Here is a 27,170-nt window from a genome sequence, read left to right as displayed (position 1 = left end):
GTTTTTGTGTGTGTGTTTGTTTAAATTTTTGTGTGTGTTAGTTTTTTTTGTGTGTGTGTGTATCAGTGTGTGTGTGTGTGTGTGTTAGTTTTTGTGTGAGTATGTTTTGGCGTGTGTGTGTAAGTTTTCGTGTGTGTGTGTGTAAGTTTTGTGTGTGTTTGTGTGTGTGTTTTATTTTTTGTGTGTGTGTGTGTGAGTTTTTTTTGTGTTCATGTGTAAGTTTGTGTGTGTGTGTGTGTGTGTGTGTGTTTTTTTTTTTGTGTGTGTAATTTTTGACGTGTGTGTGTGAGTTTTCGTGTGTGTGTGTGTGTTATTTTTTTGTGTGTGTGTGTGTGAGTTTTTGTGTGCATTTAAGTTTTTGTCTGCATGTAAGTTTTCGTGTGCATATGTAAGTTTTTGTGTGTGTGTGTGTGTGTGTAACTTTTTGTGTGTTTCAGTTTTGGCGTGTGTGTGTAAGTTTTCGTGTGTGTGTGTGTTAGTTTTGTGTGTTTGTGTGTGTGTGAAAGTTTTTGTGAGTGTGTTTTTGAGTTTTTTTTGTGTTCATGTGTTAGTTTTTGTGTGTGTGTGTGTGTGTGTGTGTGTGTAAGTTTTGTGTGTGTGTGTATGTTGTGGGTTCTGTGTGTGTGTTTTCGTGTGTGTGTGTGTGTCTAATTTTTGTGTGTGTGTGTTTTTGTTTGTTTGTGTGTGCTTGTCATTTTTTGTCTGCTTGTTTTTTTTCGTGTGCTGTTGGATTTTAGTTTTTGTTTGTTTGTTTGTTATTTTGTTTGTGTGTGTGTGTATTTTTTTGTGTGTGTGTGTAAGTTTTTGTGTGTGTGTGTTAGTTTTTATGTGTGTGTGTGTGTAAGTTTTTGTGTGTGTGTGTAAGTTTTTGTGGGTGTGTGTAAGTTTTTGTGTGTGTGTAAGTTTTTGTGTGCATGTAAGTTTTTGTGTGCATGTAAGTTTTTGCGTGTGGGTCTAAGTTTTTGTGTGTGTGTGTGTAAGTTTTTTTGTGTCTAAGCTTTTGTGTGTGGATGTAAGTTTTTTGTGTGTGTGTGTAAGTTTGTGTGTGTGTGTGTGTGTATGTTTTTGTGTGTGTTAGTTTTTTGTGTGTGTGTGTGTATCAGTTTGTGTGTGTGTGTGTGTGTAAGTTTTTGTGTGTGTAAGTTTTGGCGTGTGTGTGTAAGTTTTAGTGTGTGTGTGTGTTAGTTTTGTGTGTGTGTGTGTGTGTGTGTGTGTGTAAGTTTTTGTGCGTGTGTGTTTGTTTTTTTTTTGTGTTCATTTGTAAGTTTTTGTGTGTGTGTGTGTGTGTGTGTAAGTTTTGGCGTGTGTGTGTAAGTTTTCGTGTGTGTGTGTAAGTTTTCGTGTGTGTGTGTAAGTTTCTGTGTGTGTGTGTAAGTTTTTTTGTGTGTGTAAGTTTTTTTGTGCATGTATGGGGACCGGGGGAGGACCTTTGGGGCCACGGGTGGGCGTTGGGGGAGCCGGGGGCCCTTGAGGATTGCGTGGTCTTTTGGGAGCCCGGGGGGCCTGTGGGGACCGGGGGAGGGCCTTTGGGAGCCCAGTGGACCTTTGGGGACCGGGGGAGGACCTTTGGGGGCCCGGGGGACCCTTGGGGTCCGGTTGGCCCTTTGGGAGCCGGGGGAACCTTTGAGGTCCAGGGGAGGGCCTTTGGGGGTCTGAGGAGGGCGTTTGGGGGATAACATTTCGAAATTTTTACTTTTTAGTTTACTTTTTTTTTTGCGGCGCACCTCTGCGGCGCATCCAGCGGCATATTCCTGCGGCGCCTCCCAGTGGCGCATCCCCTGCGGCGCTTTCCTGACCCCGGGCGCATCCCTGCGGCGCATCCTGCGGCGCTTTCCTGGCCCACGGCGCATCCTGGCGGTGCTTCTCTGGTCCGGGGGACCTTGGGGGGCCGGGGGAGGGCCTTGGGGCCACCGGGCGGGCCTTGGGGGGTCCGTGGGGGCTGTTGGGGCCGTGGGGGACATTTGGGGACCGGTGGAGGGCCTTTGGGACCCCGTTGGTCCTTTGGGAGCTCGATGGGCCTTTGGGGGGCCCGGGGATGGCCTTTGGGGGTCTGGGTGGGCCTTTGGGGGCGCCGGTGGCCCTTTGGGAGCTTGGGGGGCCTTTGAGGACCGGGGGCTTCCTTCGGGGTTGGGGTAGGAGGATTGGAACCCTTTGGGGTTGAGTTAGAGGACCTCACAACACTGTTCAAATGAAACTTGTGTATTATAACGACCACAGAGTTTCACCATTAAATTCTCTTCTAAAATCTCTTCAAAAATCATCTTTTAAAATGTCTCTAACTGTTTCGCCGAAATAGTTCCATAACCTGTCTAGAACAGTTTCGCCCAAATAATCCCTATACGTAATTCAGCGTGTTCCTTTTGTTTTTGGCATCTCTGCGCTAATGCATTTCAAATTAATAAGAAACCTGATTCCCGCGCTAAAACAATTCATCGCTAAGATGTTTCTTGGAGAATTGTTTCCATGGCCTTTGTCTATTAATATCCTTTGGAGTTCGACCAAAAGAGTTGTTTCCGAGGCAAAGACATTAATGACTTGGATCTATTCCTGGAGAATCGTTTCTATGCGAAAATTTTTAAAGTCTGACAGATGATTTCATTGGTTGATTGATCTGTCAAGAAAGGGGAAATTAATTTGTTGTTTCTAAGGGGAATTATTGATTCACGATAGGTGAATTGAGGTCGACAGCACAGGTGTTCCAAGGTCGATGTTGTTGTTGTTGTAAGTGCACGCTCTCAGCGAATGTCAAGGTCGATGTTGTTGTTGTTGACACACTTTGAAATTTAGGTCATTGACCCCATTAACCACGTGTTCTCCCTAAGGACTCTATGTCCCATATATGGAGTCCCGTCAGTATTCTATGCCCATATAAGGAGTCCCGTTCGGACCTTTAGGGTCATCTCTACTACTATGGAACGTTTGAAAATCTTTAAAAACATATTTTCTAGGAATGGGTTTTCGAGCGGACAAAGAATCTCGGTTTTTGGTAGTGATTCGTTAAATTTTCAGTTCGAAGTACTAAAAATCCAGCCCTCTACTAAAAAAATGTATTAGTGAGGAAGGGGCTCAAAATCTAAATATATAGATAGTGCTGTTAGAAGATGTGTCAGCAGTCGAAGGAAATGACGGTCTATGGTGTGGTAATGTGAGGTATCACGTCAACCGAACGCTCAAGAATTGGATTGCCAACAAATTTTATGGTAATTTTGATAAATCGGTGGTCACCGGCGGAAATTGGACTGTCCAGTCTCGTTTTTAGTGGCTCTTATTCTAAGAAGTATAGTTTTCCACCTCCAAGATAAAATTACTTCTCTTTTATTTTGATAGATTTTCAGACTACTTAACCGACTTGAGTAGAAGGAATACTGCTATTAATAGAAATATGAACAACAATAACAATAATATAGTAAAACTGAAATGGCCTTTTCATGCCGTAATGAAGTAACACAATTTTGATGACTTGGCAGTCACTATCATAAACTGAACTAACGCTAAGAACAGCAACGTCTTCGCAAGTGCAATCGATTGCCTGTCAAATAAATACGAGGTAGTAATTCAAGTAGATGTATATACAACAATTAGCATATGTTATATACTAAGTATGTAGTATGTAATGCTCGTAGACTAAGTAGGCAGGCTTTGAATAGATCAGGATGGAGGAGGAGCGTGCGACACTGTGTTGGCCATAGGCGGCTTAGTGGTGCAGTGAGTTTTTAGTAGTAGTAGTAGTAAATATGCAGATTTTCCTTTAGACAGTATCTAATAGCCTAATGAATGGATGTGGATGCTCTTATCCCGGATGTTCATCGATTTTGGCACAAATTTGGCCCATTAATTGGCATATATTTCGGAATTTCTGCATTTATAATGACTCTCAGATTTTTTGTTCCCACGATAATGATCCCCATTTCTGGTTCCCCTGATTTCCGGGAATCGTTTATAATGATTCTCTCATTTTGCAATAAGTTGAAGGACTTTTTTCTGAAGAAAGACAACCTGATGGGTTTTTCTCATAATGATGCAAGGCAAGTTATCTTTCTCATAAGCGAAAAGCTACAGTAAGGGCAATTCCCCCTGCCACCTCTATGACACCAAATATCTCTTGCAATCAAGTTCAAGATTATACAATTTTCGAAAAATATGAACATTTCTAGAAAAAATTGTGCAAAACGTGTTCCATTTTAATCCTTGTGCTCCAGAATTCAAAAATTATGCTCGAATTAATGCTATGTAAATAATTATTAATGTACAGAATAGGCCTCAGAATAATTAGTATCCAATACCCAGTATATTAGTTCTTGTAGGTATCCCCACGTTTAAAAGAGACATTGCCACCTTTTTAACGTTTATTCGGTAGGTGTCTCTGGCCTATTTCGAAAACGCATCTTTGTATTGTTTATTACCCATAGTACTCTGCTCAGCCTTGGCCTTCAGCGAGTAATCAGTGGTAGGTGGCTGTTCGTCATTTTCCTTTCTAGTATGTGTGTGTGTGTTTTCTTTTCTTCATTCATTTCTTTTTTATTTTTCCTATTCCCGGCCAAAGAGCCTTGCGGGAGGCTCTTTATGATTATGCTTTTGATTTTATTCTTTAAAGTTTTGTTGGATAAATCTGTCTTGCTATCTATTTAAAAAAAAAATTTTGGGAAGTCACATTGACAAATCTAATAGTTGAAATTTTTCTTTTAGAATATGTCAACCATCTGTTAGGGGTGTAATTTGCTATGGGACAGGGGGACAACTTCCCTAAAGATTCCAGTTTTCTTCAGCTGATATTTAGTTTCTTCAAAAATCTTGTCAAAACTCGGATAAGCCTGCATAGTACTATATAGCTCATTTTTCAATTTTCACTGTCATTTTCACTTGATTTGGGAACAAGCTCAATAAATATGTCTTTGGCAAGACTCACCAAACTTGCAGTCTCATCCAACAAATAGAGTTACCCTATTAAAACAACCCAATATATATATACGCATTCAATTTGAAAACCTTTTTAAGAAGCCACTTTGACTAACTTAATAGTCTAAATTTCCCTTTTGTCAGATGACTCACCCAATTGGCAGTACATTGCTCATATATATATATTTTTTTATTATAGTCTTTTTACTAGAATAATGTGCTATATTGTATACTGTATTATGAAACTTTTTTAAAGGCACTCTGTGCCTTTAAACTCTCTTTGAAAATCGAACATGTTTAAGAAATCGATTTTACTAAGTCCACAATCTATTCGTATAATAGTAACAGTAATAATAATAATAATAATAATAACGACATCTATCATTGTCTAAAATCCCTAGGGCCATGGCAATACAAAGTGAACAGTTTAACTCTAATTAAATCATGCTACACAAACAAAATTACACAACTTACAAAAATTTATTTCTATGCCCCATTGCTATTTTTGTAAAAAATTATATTTATGTTCATATGTGTTACAAGTGACTCTCATTCATTTTGTTTTTTTCATTTGTTTAGTTTTTCGTTCTTATTTATTACTTCGCTTGTGGCATCATGTTTTGTTCGAAGGAAAATATAGTGTATTTTTAGATTGATATTTTCCAAAGTCGAGCCACAGGCCCCATACAGTTTGAAGCATTCTTGTCACTATCTCCTTGATCTTAACAGGGAAAGGAATTTTGTAAATCCCTTCACTATCTCCATGAGTCAATGTTTTTTGTTTTGTTCTTCTTCTTCTTCTTCCTCTGTGCTCCGTGAGAATTATTGAAGTACAATTCCTTTATTTTTACCTTTATTATTAAAGGAGATGTACGAGTTACCTCTCTGTCTCTTTAGTACCAATTTTGTGTATAGCGCTTTTGGTTAATAAAGTCATGTCAAGATCTATCAAATAATAACCGTAAAAAAACCTATCAAGTAGCCTACCCAATAATAAAAAAAAATGTAAAAAGAAATAAGAAGCCCAAATGCAGTAATGAAAGAATGGACATTGATAATAATAAAGAGAAACGATAAAAAAAATATATAATGAAATGTTGAAATATATTGAAGTAATAATAAATAATGAAATAAAATAATAACAATATAATAATTAATATAAGGCAAAAGATAGTTTTTTACATAACAGATCTTAAGCGCTTGACAGACATAGCACTTTCTTAGAGAGAATTAAGAGCGGATATTTTCTAACGATAAGCTGTTTTTTCTTAGAAAAGGTAGCATTCGGAAAACATTAAAATTTTTAAAACTTGGGCACTCAAAGAAGAATATTTGTTTGGTCAAGCCATCAAGCAACATGTTGAATGAGATCAGACGAGCTTAAAATAAGTGACGTCAATTGTGAGCCAAGGGGGTCTGTGTCCTCCTAGACTCCCTTCTCCCCTTAAATTTCGAAAAATCCTTTTTGGGGCATTTGCATTGAAACTGCTTCTTTTATTTTCATTGAGAAACTTTTTTAACAACTAAATTAATGTGTCCATTTAGATATTGAAAAATACATTTTGAACCCTCCCCCTATCGTTTCATGAATTGATGTTACTGCTTAAGTCTTGCTAGTTTTTTTCCGCAAATCCCGTAAAGAAAACATTCAGTTTTATTGAGTAAAACCATTAGAAATATGTAAGTCAACTAAAAAAAATGCTCCAAATGAGCGTTAATCCAGAAAAACTGTCTAGTTTTGAAACTGGAGAAAAATATGCCATCATTGAATGGTTATATTACAGCTTGAAAACTTCACTCATGTCCAGTCCTCAAGCTAGGTTCCAACAAAACTCGAATTCTGCTTCGGTAGCCGGATTCTCCCTCAGCCAATGATAAAATTGTCCGGATATTCCGATATTTGTGTGAACAAATATTCGATTCACCGACTTCGGATCAGATTTTACAAATTGGGTATTTCGCCCGACAAAATTTCGCTCAAAATGAATAAAAGTTTCCTGTTTGGAGGATATACAGGTGAATGTTTAGTATCATACTAATGGAAAATACTATTGGTATCATCTTTAGGACAGGTATCAAAATATTCTCTCTTTGTTTTGTCTAGAAATTCTCAGAGAAGACTTCTGAGGGTTTATCTTTCAGTCAGACATGCCACCCGGAATTCACATTGTGACGTTGCTTGATCATTTTCACTTGAAAAAATTAGCCACTTTCTGTCAGAAACTACTTCAAATTGGTATTTTTCTGTGTACACGCTTTAGTCGTCCCGAGCATTCTAAGATTACTTATCCAATAAGCCCGATTATTTGTCCTTAGCGTTTCACGAGATGTGAATGACGTAAGAGGTTAAGAGGATTACTGCCTAACACGGTCCTGTTGTCGGGTAAAGATTCATTCGTAATGAGGTTTTTACTGGTACCGGAAATTAGTTAGCCCTAGTTTATACCAATTAGAATTTTTCGTCGAATTTTTCAGTCTATCAGAAAATCCAATGAAAAATTTTTTTGGCCCGAATTAACGCTAGGTAGATCTGAGTGTTATTAAATATCGTTTAGATTGGGCCTTAAGTTACATCTATAACTCTGGAAGATTCATAAACGATGATAAGTGACGTCAAATGTAAACAAAAAATCAATCTTCTGAAATGGAAGAAATACACGAGATTACACACAGAGATCAAGAAAGGGAAATATTTGTAAAATGTGGGGTACCTTAAGGGATTTCTAAAGAAGCTATTTTTACAATGAAATGCATCTAACAAATGTTGTTATTTGCCAAATTGCCTATAGTGCCTCAGTTCGCAAGTTGTCGGATAAGTATTTGTTGTTATATTCTACAGATTACACCCGGCAAGGCCGTACTCAGGATTTTTTTTTCGGAGGGGATTTTAATCCATTTTTTTTTTCGGGGAGGGGGGGAGGGGGGTTATACAAAAAAAACTAAAAAAAAGCATACAAAATTTGTTTATATCCATTTTATTATGTTTTTACAAGTCAGAAAAACATTTCGGGAGGGGGGGGGGGTTCAAACCCCCTACCCCCCCCCCTTTGGATACGGCCTTGAAATCCGGGGAAGTTACTATTAACCGTAGAAGTTGGACAAGGGATGCTCGAACCCATATTAAGCAAAATTATTGGTTTGACCCTACCTTTCTGATGGACTGACAGCTGCATTGAAGGTCATAGTTTTACTTGTCGAAGTCCCACTGAGCATAGAAGGAATGCGTCCCGATTTTCCAACTTGTTTTGAGTCTCTTCGTTTACATAATGATGAATATGAATCCCTATGATCATCCTCAGTTAATGACATAACACGACTGAATATATTTGCAGTCACTGAGCTCTGAAAACATATTGGAGGATCATGAAAACTATTATTCAGCGACAGTATAGTCACTCTTTTTGATCGAAATATAATCACACACAATCAGAGCGACACTATTATATCCTGTGCTTAGTTTAGTGAATTGTACTATGTTCCATTTGTAAACTCAACTTTTAGTAGGAACCCATATTGACATTTGAGGGGGACTCCATATATGGGCATAGAATCCAGACGGGAGTCTACAACATTGCCAGATAAGAGAGAGTCTAACGGTATTTATCTACGAAGGGGACAAGATCAGACTAGATTTCTGGGAAATGGATTTGCATAATCGACGGGGAATTCTAATGTATCATGAGGGGAATTAGGAACTAAAAGGCTTCATTTTCTTTGAACTGAGAGATAAATATTTTTTCGAAGCCTTTATAGTGTAACTAGGAACACCTTAGGTATTTTCAGAAATTCAAACAAGATACAAGACAGATTGAATATATTTAACACGGGAATTGTTTCCTGGGAATTTTAAATGTGACAACGCAGGAATGCCAAAACAAAGGAAAATTCAGAAATTACGCTATGGGGATTATTTGGGCGAAACAAATGAATCGTAATTTTAGGGGATTATATGGGGGAAACAGATTGACACATTTTAGGGGATAAATTTGGAAGAAATAGAAACGAAAAAGGTAAAGCATTTCAGGGAATGCTAACTCTATTAAAAGCCCCCCTCCAACTTTTGGGCCCCCTCCCCCCATTTTTTTATACTTTTTTTTTTTTTTTCTAACATGGTATTTTTTCAACTTTTTTTTTGAATCTCTTAGAATGACCTTTAGGTGTTATGTTTCTCCTAATGTAAATTTCGGCTACAACATGACTTTTTTTTAAATATTCTCGTTTATTTGATTGAAACTGTTTAATAATAATAAAAATGAGGGTTCTATTTTCCTCCACTAGGTATAGTGTGGGAGAGCTGTTAGGGAGTTTGGTATAGGTGAATCAAATATTATTGAGACATCTTTAGTGAGGAAATATATATTTTAGAGAATACAGCTCAGAGGTCTGAGGCAGCATGATGAGCTTTTTCATTATATTTGAAGCATCTTTAGAATAGATACATGTAAGTAATATTTAAGATAATTCTTCGCATATATTTTAGTTTGTTTATTTTTGTTACAAATAGTCGTTTTTTTTTAATTTATTTTATTAAGATATCTGAAACACCCTTAAAAAAGATACATGTAAGTAATGTTTAAGATAATATTCGCATATATTTTAATTTATTTATTTTTGTTACAAGTAGTCTTTTTTTTTAATCGTTTTATTTTCGCAAGAAAATAGCTCGTCTTTAACAAACTTAGCCATACCTAATTGAAACTATGTATAATATCTTCACTTTTAGTCCAATTGCAAAGGTAATAAAGGAAAATTTGACATTTTTTCTGATTTTGTGTGTTTTCGCAAGAAAATAGCTCGTCTTTAACAAACTTAGCCATAGGTAGTTGAAACTGTGTATAAATATCTTTCATGTTTAGTCCAATTGCGTAAGTAATAAAGGAACATTTAAAATTTTTTCTGATTTTGTGTGTTTTCGCAAGAAAATATCTCGTCTTTAAAAAACTTAACCATAGATAGTTGAAACTGCGTATAAATATCTTCATTTTTAGTCCAATTGCGTAGGTAATAAGGGAACATTTGAAATTTTTTCTGATTTTGTGTGGTTTCGCAAGAAAATATCTCATCTTTAACAAACATAGCCATAGCTAGTTGAAACTGTGCATAATTTCTTCATTTTTTAGTCCAATAGCGCAGGTAATAAAGGAACATTTAACATTTCTTCTGATTTTGTGTGGTTTCACAAGAAAATAGCTCGTCTTTATCAAACTTAGTCATAGCTACTTGAAACTGTGTATAATTTCTTCATTTTTAGTCCAATTGCGTAGGTAATAAAGGAACATTTAACATTTTTTCTGATTTTGTGTGTTTTCGCAAGAAAATAGCTCGTCTTTAACAAACTTAGCCATAGGTAGTTGAAACTGTGTATAAATATCTTTAATTTTTAGTCCAATTGCGTAAGTAATAAAGGAACATTTAACATTTTTTCTCATTTTGTGTGTTTTCGCAAGAAAATATCTCGTCTTTAAAAAACTTAACCATAGATAGTTGAAACTGCGTATAAATATCTTCATTTTTAGTCCAATTGCGTAGGTAATAAGGGAACATTTGACATTTTTTCTGATTTTGTGTAGTTTCGCAAGAAAATAACTCATCTTTAACAAACGTAGCCATAGCTAGTTGAAACTGTGCATAATTTCTTCATTTTTTAGTCCAATAGCGCAGGTAATAAAGGAACATTTAACATTTTTTCTGATTTTGTGTGTTTTCGCAAGAAAATACCTCATCTTTAACAAACTTAGCCTTAGCTAGTTGAAACTGTGTATAAATATCTTCATTATTAGTCTGAAATTATAATAAATATGTCTTTTAGGATGACTTAATCCTCCAAAGTTCCCCAGGGGGGAGGTCTGAAAATTTTGAGCCTTACCCAATGTTTATATCAAAGAATTCTAGAAGAACCTAGGTACCTGTGTATTTTATGTCACCCACCGCTATATACTTTACAAGGAACTAGTATGGGAAACCAGACAAACGACTATTTTCTAGATAAATGGATGACAAAGTGCGATTTAAATTGCGTTTACAATATATAAACTGGTGTTAACGCTTAGAATATCTATGAAAAGTTGGAGATGCATGATATTAACAAACATGTAATATTTTACAATCTAAGTTACGTAACAATTTTCATGTTTCATAAATAGTTTTAGTCTCGGTAAATTAGGATTTACGTAACAAGTTCCTTGCTTCTTTTAAATGCTATAGACACCAAGAGTTTTATTACTCCTCCCCACAATGAATTCAGATGGTTTTAGGACTCCACCCCCTACTTCTAACCTTGTCTTTCTAACCTTGAGCAAAGATATAAAAGTATGACGAAGTACTTCTCTGCTCAAACATTACATTAATAGCCTCCAGAATGATAGAACTATATGACAAAGAATTTATTGGTTTGAAAAAAAATCATCCTGTGGTTTTATATTTGAATTTGCATTTTTATTATTGTCATTGAAACTCGAAGAAATTGACTGTTATCATTGGATGGTGAACTATAACTTGTGTGATTATGATAAGAGCTTATGGAGTACTACATTACGCCATACAAACAGACTAGGATTCTACGATAGAGTGATTACACCATATAATAAAAATGGTCAAGAACTGAAAAAGGTTCAGGAAGAAGTCAGTGAAATTTGCAGCTTTTTTGGGGTTGAAGCACTATTTGTAAAGGGTAATGTACCTACAGATAATGTTTTAATTCAAAACTGAGATCCTAAGATTCCACTTTTCAATTTAGAAGAATTTAAGTGTCCTAAATTTGAAGGGACTTACCACTATCCTGACGAGGAGGTTAGGTTCTTCGCACAGCGTTACCTAGGGACATACCTGATCCTTATAAGTGCATAAGACATGGTAAAAAGTATTGTATATCATGGGATCCTCATCTGTGGATGTTTAACAGTGAACTTTAAGTACTTTTTTTTGTAAATATTTATTTTTTCAAAATGTTTTTAATATGTTTAAGCAATAAATATCTTAAGCCTCAACCGTCTTTATTCTTTAGAATAGTTCATCGCCATGAAAATTATACTTTCAGATTCAACATGTCAGGGAACACACTTTCAGATTCAGCATGTTGGAGAACCCTAAATGGTCATCCCTAAAAAAGGTAAGTTAAGCCTAAAAGGTTAAAGAATTTCTCTGAAATCACACTTTCAGATTCAGCATGTCAGGGAACACACTTTCAGGTTCAGCTTGTTGGAGAACCCTAAATGGTAATCCCTAAAAAAGGTAAGTTAACCCTAAAAGGCTAAAGAATTTCTCTGAAATTACACTTTCAGATCCAGCATATCGGAGAAGCCCAAAATTACTTTTCAATTTTATGTATAACCCGACACTAAATTTTCGCAATGAAAAAGAAATTTTTCACAGATCAATTCTATATTTTTCCTGAGAAAAAAAAAGAGTCCAATTCAGTTCCAATTTTTCTCAAAGAGATGAAAAAATTTAAAGTTCTGTTCCAAATTTATCGTAGAAGATACAAAAAGTTATACTTTGATCATGAATATTCACCATGAAGATAAAGAACTCCACTTTAATACAGAGTTTTATCGAAAACGTGCAAAAATGTTCAAGTTCACTTCTGAATGTTCTTAAAGAAGAAAAAAAGTTAGCTCAATTCTGAATTTTACCAAAGAAAAGGAAAAAAAGCTTCCACTTCAGTTCTTAATTTCTCAAAAGACATAAACAATTTAAATTTCTGTTCTAAATTTTTCCGTAGAAGATAGAAAAAGTTATACTATGACTGTGAATATTTTCCATGAAGATAAAAAGTTTCACTTTAATTCTAAATTTTCTTAATTTCAGTTCCGATTTTTCTCAAAGAGATGAAAAAATTTAAAGTGCTGTTCCAAATTTATCGTAGAAGATAGAAAAACTTTTTCATTGATCGTGAATATTCGCCATGAAGATAAGGAGCTCCACTTTAATTCTGAGTTTTCTTGAAGAAGTGCAAAAAGTTCAAGTTCTCTTATGAATCTTTTTAAAGAAGAGAAAAAGTTAGCTCAATTTTGAATTTTAGCAAAGAAATTGAAAAAAAGCTTCCACTTCTGTTCTCAATTTCTCAAAAGACATAAAAAATTTAAAGTTCTGTTCTGAATATTACCGTAGATACATCAATTCTGAATTTTTCCTCAAAGAAGAGAAAAAGTTCAGCTTTAATTATATATTTTCCCAAAGAAGTGAAAAAAAGTTCAAGTTCTGTTCCAAATCTTTCTTAGAAGATATAAAAAAGTTATACTTTGATTGTGAATTTTCTCCATGAAGATAAGGAGCTGCACTTTAATTATGAGTTTTCTCGAAGAAGTGAAAAAAGTTCCATTTACACTAAAGGAAATAAAAAAAGGTTCTATTTAAGCTCTTAATTTTCTCAACGACATAAAAAAATTTAAAGTTATATTCTAAATTTTTTCGTAGAAGATAGAAAAAGTCATACTTTGATTGTGAATGTGAATATTCTCAACGAAAATGAAAAACTCAATTTTCATTCTAAATGTTCCCAACGAAGTGAAGAAAAGTTCAAATTCTCTTCTGAATTTTCTCAATATAAAGAAATAAGTTACGGATCAATTCTAATTTTTTCCAAAGAAAAAAAAAGGTTCCACTTCAGTTCTGATTTTTTCTCAAAGAGATGAAAAAATTTAAAGTTCTGTTCCAAAAATTTCATAGAAGATAAGAAAATTTATACTTTGATTGTGAATATTCGCCAATGAAGATAAAGAGTTCCACATTAATCCTGAGTTTTCTCAAAGTGGTACAAAAATGTTCAAGTTCTCTTTTGAAGATATAAAGTTCCACTTTAATTCTGGGTTTTCTCAATAAAGTGAAGAAAAGTTCAGTTCTCTTCTGAATTTTCTCGAAGAAAAATAAGTTACAGATCAATTCTAATTTTTTCCAGAGAAAAAAGGTTCCATTACAGTTCTTAATTTTCTCAAAGACATACAAAATTTATAGTTATATTCTAAATTTTTTCGTATAAGATAGAAAAAGTCATGCTTTGATTGTGAATATTCTCAATGAAGATAAAAAGTTCCACTTTAATTCTAAATTTTCTCAACGAAGTGAAGAAAAGTTCAAGTTCTCTTCTGAATTTTCTCAATGTAAAGAAATAAGTTACGGATCAATTCTAATTTTTTCCAAAGAAAATAAAAAGGTTCCACTTCAGTTCTGATTTTTTCTCAGAGATTAAGAAATTTAAAGTTCTGTTCCAAATTTTTGATAGAAGATAGAAAAAAGTTATACTTTAATTATGAATATTCGCCATGAAGATGAAGAGTTCCACATTAATTCTGAGTTTTCACAAAGAATTGCAAACATGTTCAAGTTCTCTTCCGAAGATATAAAGTTCCACTTAAATTCTGAGTTTTCTCAATAAAGTGAAGAAAAGTTCAAGTTCTCTTCTGAAATTTTCTCAAAGAAATAATAAGTGACAGATCAATTCTAATTTTTTCCATAGAAAATGAAAAGATAGAAAAAAAGTTATAAAAAAAAGTTAAAGAAAAAAAGATATAGAAAAAAAGTTTCTATCCTCATAGAAGATAGAAAAAAAGTTATACTTTGATTATGAATATTCGCTATGAAGAAAAAGAGTTACACATTAATTCTGTGTTTTCTCAAAGAAGTACAAAAAATTTAAAAGTTCTCTTCTAAATTTCTCCGTAGAAGATAGAAAAGAAGTTACAGTTGAATACAGTTGAATGAAAGAAGTTACAATAGAGTACCAGTGGCAAAGGCGCTTCGTGCGTAAGAGCAAGCATGGAGTACGATTGATATAGCCGCAAGCATATTTCTTGTTGTTATAGATGGCAGCACAGCCGCTCCGACACACAGTAATAGTGAGAGAGACATGCAAAAAGTTAGGTTAATTTAGGTTCACTTAGAGTGGTTTGCCACTCTAAGTGTACCTAATTTAACCTAACTTTTTGCATGTCTCTACATGACAACAACATTAAATATGCTTGCGGCTATACCAATCGTACTCTATGATTGCTCTTACACACGAAGTAGCTTTTCCACTGGTACTCTATGCTAGGTTATCGAGACTACCTAGTTTATTGCATGTATTATATCAGTAATTTTCACACATTGGAGGGATAAACACCTGCATCAGTGAAAATGAATTATTCGAGGAATGTGTGTAGACATGATAAAGTCATCATTGCCTTAAATGCTGAAAAAGAGATATATTTGAACTATGAAACAAGTAGTAGTGGAGATCTTATTGGGAATGTATGCTTACGTTGTCATGATAGTGATGAGTTAAATTCCTTTAGAGTATCCCAGAATTTCCATCATGCAAATGGCGGATATGTGAAAATATCATTTCCAGAGAAGTTAGTACTCAAAGAGAATACGAACATAAAAATAATAGTTGACGAAGAGGGGCAACTTTTAGCAAATGGTTCTTGTAACATGTTACCCGTTGATAGATCATATCGTCATATTTCCGGTGTTAGCATTCGAATGAAAGCAAAGGGAAATAGAAGACATGCATTCTGCTGCACTAATATCATAAATCAGATCTTGTCTATGTGCAAGAACGGTTACCTCTGTAAAAAAAATGTGATAATAGACAATGAAATCGCTAGCAAAATAAAAAGGTCAATGGTAGAAACTATCAATAATGAATATGAAGATAAATTAATGGAGAATAAAGTACAAGTGAACATTATTACTACCAATGACCATATAGTCAATGAATCAAATAATACCAAAGATGAAACGTGTATTGAACTTGTAGGTGACACCCCAGTAAAAATTGTGTATGTCTCAAAATGGATTAATGATTATTCTACTGGTTGTGAACTAAGAGAAGAGGGTAGCTCTAGTACGAAGAGAAAACCTGATGATTTGTTTGTTGGAACAGATTCAAAATGTCCATATTTGTTCAATGATATTAATAATGTATAATAATATTCTACATGTTGTGATTTCAATAAAAAATATTTTATGCATTACTTTGTTATATTTCCATTATTCCTAGGATACGCTAGCATGTCAAGCGCTTAGAATGTTTATTAAAAAGTCTGAAATTTTATTTTCTTTGGAAAAGTAGAATTGGACTATAGCTTTTTTCTTTTCTTTGAGAAAGTTCAGAAGAGAACTTGAACTTTTCTTCACTTCGTTTTGAAAACTCAGAATTAAAGTGGAACCTTTTCTCTTCTTTGGGAAAATATTCAGAAGAGAACTTGAAATTTTCTTCACTTCTTTGAGAAAATATAGGATTAAAGCAGGATATTTTCTCTTCTTGGGGAAAAATTCAGAATCGAAGTATAACTTTTGTCTAACTTCTATTAAAAAAATTAGAATTGAACTGTAACTTTTTTTATTTTAGAAAATTCAGAAGAGAACTTGAACTTTTCTTCACTTCTTTGAGAAAAGTCAGAATTAAAGCAGGACCTTTTCTCTTCACGGAGAATATTCAGAATTCAACTGTAACTTCTTTTCTATCTTTTACGGAGAAAATTAGAACAGAACTTTTAAATTTTTTGTGCTTCTTTGAGAAAACTAAGAATTAATGTGTAACTCTTTATCTTCATGGTGAATATTCACAATCAAAGTATAAATTTTTTTTCTATCTTCTATTAGAAATTTAGAACTGAACTTATATTTTTTTCACCTCATTGAGAAAAAATCAGAACTGAAGTAAAACCTTTTATTTTCTCTGGAAAAACTTAGAATTGATCTGTAACTTATTATTTCTTTGAGAAAATTTCAGAAGAGAACTTGAACTTCTCTTCACTTTATTGAGAAAACTCAGAATTAAGGTGGAACTTTATATCTTCAGAAGAGAACTTGAACATTTTTGCAATTCTTTATGAAAACTCAGAATTAATGTGGAACTCTTTATCTTCATGGCGAATATTCATAATTAAAGTTAGGTTTTTTCTATATTCTATGAAAAATTTTGAACAGAACTTTAAATTTCTTCATCTCTTTGAGAAAAATCATAACTGAAGTGGAACCATTTTATTTACTTTGGAAAAAAATAGAATTGACCTGTAACTTATTTCTTTTCATTGAGAAAATTCAGAAGAGAACTTGAACTTTTCTTCACTTCGTTGACAAAAATTTAGAATTAAAGTGGAACTTTTTATCCTCATTGAGAATATTCACAATGAAAGCATGACTTTTTCAATCTTCTACGGAAAAATTTAGAATAGAACTTTTAATTTCTTATGAGAAAATTAAGAACTGTAATGGAACCTTTTATTTCTGGAAAAGATTAGAATTGATCTGTAACCTATTTTTTCTTTGAGAAAATTCAGAAGAGAACTTGAACTTTTCTTCACTTTATTGAGAAAAGTCAGAATTAAAGTGGAACATTTTATCTTCAAAAGAGAGCTTGAACATTTTCGGACTTCTTTGAGAAAACTCAGAATTAATGTGGAACTCTTTATCTTCATTGGCGAATATTCACAATCAAAGTAAAACCTTTTGTACCTTCTATGAAAAATTTGGAACAAAACTTGAGATTTTTTCATCTCTTTGAGAAAAATCAGAACTGAAGTGGGATCTTTTTATTTTCTTTGAAAAAAATTAGAATTGATATGTAACTTATTTCCTTTTTATTGAGAAAATTTAGAAGAGAACTTAAACTTTTCTTCACTTCGTTAAGAAAATTTATAATTAAAGTGGAACTTTTTATCTTCATTGAGAATATTTACAATCAAAGTATGACTTTTTCTATCTTCTATGGAAAAATTTAGAATAGAACTTTAAATTTTGTTTATGTCTTTGAGAAAATTAAGAACTGAAATGGAACCTATTTTTGTTTCTTTAGTTTAAATGGAACTTTTTTCACTTCTTCGAGAAAGCCCAGAATTAAAGTGGAGCTCCTTATCTTCATGTAGAATATTCGCAATCAAAGTATAACTTTTTTCTATCTTCTACGAAAAATCTGGAACAGAACTTGAACTTTTCTTCACTTCTTTGAGAAAATATATAATTAAAGCTGAACTTTTTCTCTTCTTGGAGGAAAAATTCAGAATTGATGTATCTACGGTAAAATTTAGAACAGAACTTTAAATTTCTTATGTCTTTTGATAAATTAAGAACTGAAGTGGAAGCTTTCATTTCAGTTTCTTTGGTAAAATTAAGAATTTAGCTAACTTTTTCTCTTCTTTAAGAAAATTCATAAGAGAACTTGGAAATTTTTCACTTCTTCGAGAAAACTCTGAATTAAAATGGAGCTCCTTATCTTCATGGCGAATATTCACGATAATTGTATAACTTTTTCTATCTTCTACGATAAATTTGGAACAGAACTTTAAATTTTTTCATCTCTTTGAGAAAAATCGGAACTGAAATTAAGAAAATTTAGAATTAAAGGGAAACTTTTTATCTCCATGGAAATAATTCACAATCATAGTATAACTTTTCTTATCTTCTACGGAAAAATTTAGAACAGAACTTTAAATTTTTTATGTCTTTTGAGAAATTAAGAACTGAACTGGAAGCTTTTTTCATTTTCTTTGGTAAAATTCAGAATTGAGCTAACTTCTTCTCTTCTTTAAGAAAAATCAGAAGTGAACTTGAACGTTTTTGCACTTCTTCGAGAAAACTCTATATTAAAGTGGAACTCCTTATCTTCATGGTGAATATTCACGATCAAAGTATAACTTTTTCTATCTTCTACGATAAATTTGGAACAGAACTTTAAATTTGTTCTTCTCTTAGAGAAAAATTGGAACTGAAGTGGAACCTTTTTATTTTCTCAGGAAAAAATTAGAATTGATCTTTAACATATTTTTTTTAATGTGAAAATCTGGTGTTGGGATATACATGAAGTTGAAAAGTAATTTAGGGCTTCTCCGATATGCTGGATCTGAAAGTGTAATTTCAGAGAAATTCTTTAACCTTTTAGGGTTAACTTACCTTTTTTAGGGATGACCATTTAGGGTTCTCCAACAAGCTGAACCTGAAAGTGTGTTCCCTGACATGCTGAATCTGAAAGTGTGATTTCAGAGAAATTCTTTAACCTTTTAGGGTTAACTTTCTTTTTTAGGGGTGACCATTTAGGGTTCTCCAACATAATGAACCTGAAAGCGTGTTCCCTGACATGTTGAATCTGAAAGTATAATTTTCATGGCGATGAACTATTCTAAGGAATAAAGACGTCAAGACTCAAGATATTTATTGCTTAAATATATTAAAAACATTTTGAAAAAATACATATTTACATAAAAATAGTACTTAAAGTTCACTGTTAAACATCCACAGATGAGGATCCTATGATATAGAATACTTTTTACCATGTCTTATGCACTCATCACGATCAAGTATGTCCCTAGTTAATCACTGTGCGAAGAACCTACCCTCCTCGTCAGGATGGTGATAAGTCCCTTCATATTTAGGACAATTAAATTCTCCTAAATTGAAAAGTGGAATTCTATGATTGCAGTTTCAAATTAAAATTTTTCTGTAGGTACATTACCCTTTACATAAAGTGCTTCAAACCCGAAAAATCTGCATATTTCACTGACTTCTTCTTGAACATTTTTCAGTTCTTGACCACTTTTATTATATGGTGTAATCACTCTATCGTAGAATCCTACTCTGTTTATATGGCGTAATGTAGTACTCCATAAGCTCTTATCATAGTCAAACAAGTTATAGTTCACCATCCAATGATAAAAATCAATTTCTTCGAGTTCCATTGACAATAAAAAAAATGCATATCCAAATGTAACACCACAGGATGATTTTTTCAAACTAATAAATTCTGTGTCATATAGTCCTATCATTCTGGAGGCTATTAATGTAATATTTGAGCAGTGAAGTACTTTATCAAACTTTTATATCTTTGCTCAAGGTTAGAAAGACTTAAGGCTAGGGGTTGGAGTCCTAAAACCATCTTAATTCATTGTGGGGAGGAGTCACATAACTCTCGGTGTCTATTGCATTGAAAAGAAACACGGAAATTGTTACGTAAATCCTAATTTACCGAACTTAAAACTATGTATGAAACATGAAAATTGTTACGTAACTTAGCTTGTAAAATATTACATATTTGTTAATATCATGTATCTCCAACTTTTAATAGATATTTTAAGCGTTAACACCAGTTTAAATATTGTAAACGCAATTTAAATCGCACTTTGCCATCCATTTATCTAGAGAATAGCCGTTTGTCTGGTTTCCCATACTAGTTCCTTGTAAAGTATATAGGGATGGATGACGTAAAATACACATGTACATAAGTTTTTATAGAATTCTCTGATGTAAACATTGGGTAAAGTTCATAACTTTCAGCCTTCCCCCTAGGAGCTTTGGAGGATTAAGTCATCCTAAGAGACATATTTATTATATTTTCGAGACTAAAAATGAAGATATTTATACACAGTTTCAACTAGCAATGGCTAAGTTTGTTAAAGACGAGCTATTTTCTTGCGAAAACACACAAAATCAGAAAAATTTTTGAATGTTCCTTTTTTACCTGCGCTATTGAACTAAAAAATGAAAAAATTATACACAGTTTCAACTAGCTATGGCTATGTTTGTTATAGATGAGCTATTTTCTTGCGAAACCACACAGAATCAGAAAAAATGTCAAATGTTCACTTCTTATCAATGCAATTGGACTAAAAATGAAGAATTTTATGCGCAGTTTCAACTATCTATGGCTAAGTTTGTTAAAGACGAGCTATTTTTTTACGAAAACACACAAAATGAGAAAAAATGTTAAATATTCCTTTATTACCTACTCAATTGGACTAAAAAAGAAGATATTTATACACAGTTTCAACTACCTATGACTAAGTTTGTTAAAGACGAGCTATTTTCTTGCGAAAACACATAAAATCAGAAAAAATTTTAAATGTTCCTTTATTACCTACGCAATTGCACTAAAAAAGAAGAAATTATACACAGTTTCAAGTAGCTATGACTAATTTTGTTAAAGACGAGCTATTTTCTTGTGAAACCACACAAAATCAAAACAAAATTCAAATGTTCCTTTATTACCTATGCAATTAGACTAAAAATGAAGATATTATACATAGTTTCTATTAGGTATGGCTATTTTGTTAAAGACGAGCTATTCTCTTGCGAAAATAAAATAAATTAAAAAAAACGACTACTTGTAACAAAAATAAATAAATTAAAACATATGCGAATAATTATCTTAAACATTACTTACATGTATCTATTTGAAGGATGGTTCAGATATCTTAATAAAATAAATTAAAAAAACGACTACTTGTAACAAAAATAAACAAATTAAAATATATGCGAAGAATAATCTTAAATATTACCTACATGTATCTATTCTCTAGATGCTTCAAATACCATGAAGAAGCTCAACATGCTGCCTCAGACCTCTGAGCTGTATTCTCTAAAATATATATTTCCTCGCTAAAGATATCTCAATAATATTTGATTGACCTATACCAAATTTCCTTAACAGCTCTCCGACATTATACATAGTGGAGGAAAATAGAACCCTCATTTTTATTATTATTAAACAGTTTCAATCAAATAAACGAGAATATTAAAAAAAAGTCATGTTGTTAGCCGAAATTTACATTAGGAGAAAAATAGCACCTAAAGGTCATTCTAAGAGATGTAAAAAAAGGTTGAAAAAAATATCATATTAAAAAATAAAAAAAGTATAAAAAAATGGGGGGAGGGGACCCAAAAGTTGGAGGGGTGCCCTTCGAGGCTGGGGTAGGAGACCTTACAACCCTTTCAAATGCTACTTGTGTATTATACAGAACACCATCGAGAACCACCCAAATAAAAAATAATATGTATCTCTTAATAAAGTTAGCATTCCCTGAGATGCCTTACCTTTTTCGTTTCTGCTTCTTCCAAATTTATCCCCTAAAACGTGTCAATCTGTTTCCTCCAAATAATCCCCTAAAATGACGATTAATTTGTTTCGCCCAAATGATCCCCGTAACGTAATTTCTGAATGTTCTTTTGTTTTGGCATACCTGCGCTGTCGAATTTAAAATTCCCAGGAGACAATTCCCGCGTTAAATATATTCAATCTGTCTTGTATCTCTTTTGAGTTTCTGAAAATATCTAAGGTGTTCCTAGTTACACTATAAAGGCTTCGAAAGAATATTAATATTTATATTTCTCAGACCAAATAAAATGAAGCCTTTTAGTTTCTTAATTCCCCTAATGATACATTAGAATTCCCCGTCGATTATGCAAATCAATTTCCCAGAAATCTATCCTGATCTTGTCCCCTTCGTAGATTAATACCGTTAGACTCGCTCTTATCTGGCAATGTTGTAAACTCCCGTCTGGATTCCATGCCCATATATTTAGTCCCCCTCAAATGTCAATATTGATTCCTACTACTTTTGCGATGGATCAATGACGGTGAAGATTTAAGGAAAAGCTTTCTAAATTAAGAAAGATTGAAGCTTGAAGCAACAGTTTTTTTTTGTCTTTACGCTATATCTGGTAAAAGACATAAAGGCAGAATATTATTGTAAATATTGGTACTTGAATTTTGAATATTGAGTATTGGTACTTGATAGTTGATACAAACTTTTCGAACTAAGTTCGAGCTAAGGTCTCGAACTTCCTCAGGAATGTTGTGTCCGCAGAGCAAAAGGTAAAAACGAAAATTTATAATCAAAATTCCATTTTTATTTCTTTCCATTTCGTTTTATTTCATTGTTATTTTCCATTATATTTCTATATTTATCAAATTCCATTTTTGTTTTTAACGGTTTTACATTTTTTTATTTTTTTTTTTGTTTCATGTATTTCTCTTGGAGCATTCTTCTCAAACTGTCACACTTAAGACTATCAACGTAACAGCTACCGAGTAAGTAGTTGTCCTTCCTGCATTTTAGCTTTGAAATAACTCTAGATACTATTAGATGGCGATCATTACTTTTAAAATCGATAAGAGTACTCATATATACTCTATTGTCCTTTGTCAATCCTACCAATCATCAACTTGAAAAAACATAATTAATTAGGTTTTGGCATAATTAATTAAATGTTGAAAAACATTTTACACTGTAGCTTACTACTAGCACAATAAATTTAAAAGATAGAAGTTTTTTTAAATGAAAGTAAGGAGCAAAATTAAAACTCAAAACTAACGGAAATTATTCTGTATAGGAAGGGGTTTCTCCGCCTCCTCAATGCCTTGCTCTTCCTGATAAAATTTTCAGCACTTTTAACAAGCTTCCTATTCTAATTAACAGCCCCTTATGTTTCAGGAGCCGCTCTTAAAAAATTGGGACAAACAGTCAAACTTTAGCGTGGAGAGCAAGGTATTGAGTGGGAGGTAACCCCATTATATTCGGAATAATTTCTTAATTTTTTGAGTTTTAATGCCCATCAACGTCCCAACTACCTAGTAAGTGGTTGCCCTTCCTACGTTTTAGCTTTGAAATAATTCTAGATACTATTAGATAGGGATCATTACTTTTAAAATCGATAGCAGTACTCATGTATGCTCTTTTGTGTCAATCCCGCCAATCATCAATCTGCAAGAACAAAATCAATTAGGTTAGCCGTCTTACTATCATATGAATACCAAATTAATTTATGGGCCATTTTTGATCAAATACTGTATTGGTTACTATTAGCTTATTACACTTAAAAAATTGCAACAGTTTACCATTGTTATTGTTTTCCACCTCTCTGCCAAATAGGTCCAAGCTAGGACATTATTTGCCCCTATGTGGAATAAAGTCCCCTATAAAAGCCCTACTTCTAACAGGGATCTTGTTTACTTGATCTGGGGAAGTTTGTAAAATTCATCCGAATTACTACTGTCTGTGTCAGGCGAATCTACATGGGTAAATCTAGCTATGACTGATACTGTACCATTTTTAGTTCTAAATTGTTATTAAATAAAAAAAATAAGTTTTTTCAACTGAAAGTAAGGAGCAACATTAAAATTTAAAACGAACAGAAATTATTACGTTTATAAAGGTGGTTGCCCTGTCATCAGCATCTCGCTCTTTACGCTAAAGTTTTTTAGTACTTTTAAAAAGCGTCTTATTATTCTGGTTAAACGACCCTAGGGTTTCAGAAGTCATTATTAAAGAATTGGAACAAAAATCAAACTTTAGCGTAAAGAGCGAGGTGTCGAGGAGGAGGCAACCCCCTTAATATACGTAACAATTTCTTTTGTTTTAAGTTTTAAGGTTGCTCCTTACTTTCAGTTGAAAAAACTTGTTTTTTTTATTTAATTTCTGGTCCTCTTTTAAGTAGTGCCAGAAAATCTGGCCCTACCTTCGCGGAGAAACCCCCTTCCCACGGAAATATCCTCTAGAAAATTCAATCCCGGTGAAAATATACCTCGGACAATTACTCTTAACCACTCTGCGCGTAAAATTGAGAAGGAAAAGAGAAAGCAAGACATATAAAAAGAATTTTGTATAAGAATTCTGGCAAATTCCGCCCAGTGTATAAGTTCCCCTGACTAGTTCAATCCCTGGAAACTTTCCTCTGTGGAATGGTCAAATTTTATAATTTATAGATCTTTCCCCTGGGGCTGTGGGGGGGGAGGTGGTCATGTTATACCCGAAGGCATAGTTATTGGGTCTTTCATCTATGATGAACAAAATGGCTACCTGAAAGTTTTGATCGGATGATTTTGGATAAAAGGGGGCGGGGGAGGGGGCCTAGTTGCCCTCCAATTTCTTGTGTCACTTAAAAAGGGAACTAGAAATTTTAGATTTCATTCAAATGAGCCCTCTCCTGATATTCTAGGACCACTGGGTTAATACGATCACCCCTGGAAAAAAATACAACAAATAAACATGCATCCGTGATCTTTCTTCTGTGATCAAAATTCTACATTTTTGCAGATATGAGCTTGAAACCTATGCAGTAGGGTTCTTTGATACGCTGAATTTAATGGTGTGATTTTCATTGACATCACTTGACTTTTAGGGGTTGTTTCCCCCTTTTTACGACAATCTTGAACATTTTCTCAGGATCGTAACCTTTCTTGGGTGGGACTAAACTTGACATAACTTAAATATTTAAAATCAGCATAAAAAACCGATTCTTTTGATATATCTATTGGTATTAAAATTCTGTCTTTTAGAGCTTCGGTTACTATGAGCCGGGTCGCTCCTTGCTTACAGTTCGTTACCACGAACTGTTTGATAATTAAGTTCTAGGACCATAGAAAAGCAGGTTATCTTTGAATAGGGTGGGAGGATGTCGGAAGGAAAGATTTGTCGTAAGGTAAGGGTGTCGGAAAGGAAATGAAACTTCCTGGGGTGGTGCAAAAAGCGGGGGTTTGAATAGATTGGAATGAAGGAGGAGCTTTTGTGGCTGTGTTAGCCTCAGGCGGCTTGGTACTGCAGAGAGTTGTTGGTAGTAGTAGCGTATTAAGTTCTACTATTAACACTTCCCTAACCTAAACAAAACTTAGCAGCTTCCTTATTCATCACTGGTCCCGCTTTCTACTTAAGTGCCTCATCATTCCTTCTTAGTGAAAACATTCTGAACACTCTTATTTAACGATTCCGGAAGATGCATTTCTGATTTTTCAACTAAAGCTTATTCAAAATCGCCTAAGTCATCAGTCAAAATGTCAGTGAAGTAATTGTATTTCAGTGTCATAATTTTCATATAATTGAAGTTATTAAAAGAGCTGGTGCCTCGCAAAAAGCCTAGATTTCCACTAGAAGGGACCAGACAACAACAAAAAAAGTATTTTTCCCAGGGGTTGGGGGGGGGGGGCTAATGATAAAAACACTATTTGATACTCAGGAAAAGAAGTAGCCTAATCAAAATCGCCTAGCTCATCAGTCAAAATGTCAGTAAAGTAATTGTATTTCAATGTCATAAATTTCATATAATTTAAGTTAATGAAAGTGTTGGAGCCTCGCAAAAAGCCAAGATTTTCACTAAGAAGGGCCAGACTTCCACGTAGAAACAATTTTTCCTGCGGGGGGGGGGATAATGATAAAAAAAAACTATTTGATATTCAGAATAATAAATACCCGAATCTTTGGTTTTCAGGGGGGGGGTTGGCTAAGACCCTCCTTCTGTACATTCCCGCAGTCAGAGATCAGTAGATCCTTCTCAAGAAAATACAATTCACGTAAGCTTGTTGGCCATGGATTAACAAGATGTCCTTAGTTGGATGAGGTTAAACAGACCACTAAAACAAAGCAAAGACAAAACTATTGGTTACTACGACATTCAGTGCAATGCTACGCCGTTAACTAGGCTGCAGGGTTGCCACCAGACCAAAAAATTTCGTAACGTCCGGCTCTTAAAAACGTAACTTTTTCGTAACTTTTGATAGGAAAGTCACTTTTCAAGGCTGGGTGAATTATTGTCGATCAAAATATCGTTACTTAAAAGTTTTTTTTTATTTGTGTTTAATTTTGTTATTCATCTTTTTAAGTAAATAGTATACTGTGTAATAATGCGTATCTTTGAACTTACACCAAACCCGAACCCCCCCCCCCACCGATGAAGTGATACAACTACCTACTACTCGTGGTCTGAGCGGTGGGGGTGGTGGGGGATTGTCACTTTTTTTGGGGTTATGAACCAATTTTTTGAAAAATACATCCCAAATATGTTAACACAAACACAGAAAGGTAGACTTAATATTTTCTCAGAAAAGAATACCACAACCGAGGTTTTTTTTTATTTATTGTTAAATTTAAAAAATAAATTCATCAATAAATAAAGATTCTTAAGAATATATAAAAATCCATTTTAATCGCTCCATTCCCGTCTAATATTTTAGATTTGCTCGGTTGCAGTCTCATCTTCTCTAGTTTCAAAATTTCCGTCTCTTCACAATGAAGATCTGAGCACTTCCGAGTGAGAGAGTTTTTGTTTTGTTTTTATTTTATCGAACAAAAAATATTTCAATCGTTGTCTTCAGTTCCTATACAAAAAAACAGTTATTTTGCATAATATGCATTGAAATAAATGAAGAGTTCACACTATTCAACCCCAAAAATTTTACCCTAGATCTGTTTTGATGGGTCTCACAAGTCCAGGTACGTACAAAGAACTTATGGGGGAGGTGGTAAAAAAAACACAAAAAAAACTCATTTTCAAAATGAACCAAAAAGTAGAGAATTTTTTTTCTCAAGAATATAAGCAAACATGAGGGGCACAAAAAGCATTGGGTTTTACATAAAATAAACACCAAATTTAAATAAACACAAAATATTTTAATCGGTTTAGTCAGTAAAAACGAACCAAAACAGTTTAAGTTCCTGGTAAGAAGTTTTATTTTATTGTTGTCCAGAATCGTCCAAGCACCGTATGATTAAATAGATAAGTATTTACTTTTTTATAAATGCACGGTA

General features: G+C 33.6%; 1 protein-coding gene across 4 annotated transcripts in view; it reads right to left on the bottom strand.

Annotated features, from left to right (window-relative positions):
- Positions 1 to 27,170, bottom strand: part of rsh (Rap GTPase activating protein radish) — a 263,202-nt gene that overhangs the window by 224,032 nt on the left and 12,000 nt on the right. For all 4 annotated transcript variants that reach the window (XM_089093289.1, XM_089093292.1, XM_089093290.1 and 1 more), the window contains exon 4: positions 8,045 to 8,238. In XM_089093289.1, the coding sequence (XP_088949415.1) occupies positions 8,045 to 8,238 (194 nt within the window). The remainder of the gene's footprint in view (positions 1 to 8,044; positions 8,239 to 27,170) is intronic.

Source organism: Artemia sp. Qi Xiang Cuo, chromosome 8 (genome assembly GCF_049724085.1).
Source record: "Artemia sp. Qi Xiang Cuo chromosome 8, ASM4972408v1, whole genome shotgun sequence".
Classification (NCBI taxonomy): Eukaryota; Metazoa; Arthropoda; class Branchiopoda; order Anostraca; family Artemiidae; genus Artemia; species Artemia sp. Qi Xiang Cuo.
This window is presented reverse-complemented; position numbering and strand designations above follow the sequence as displayed.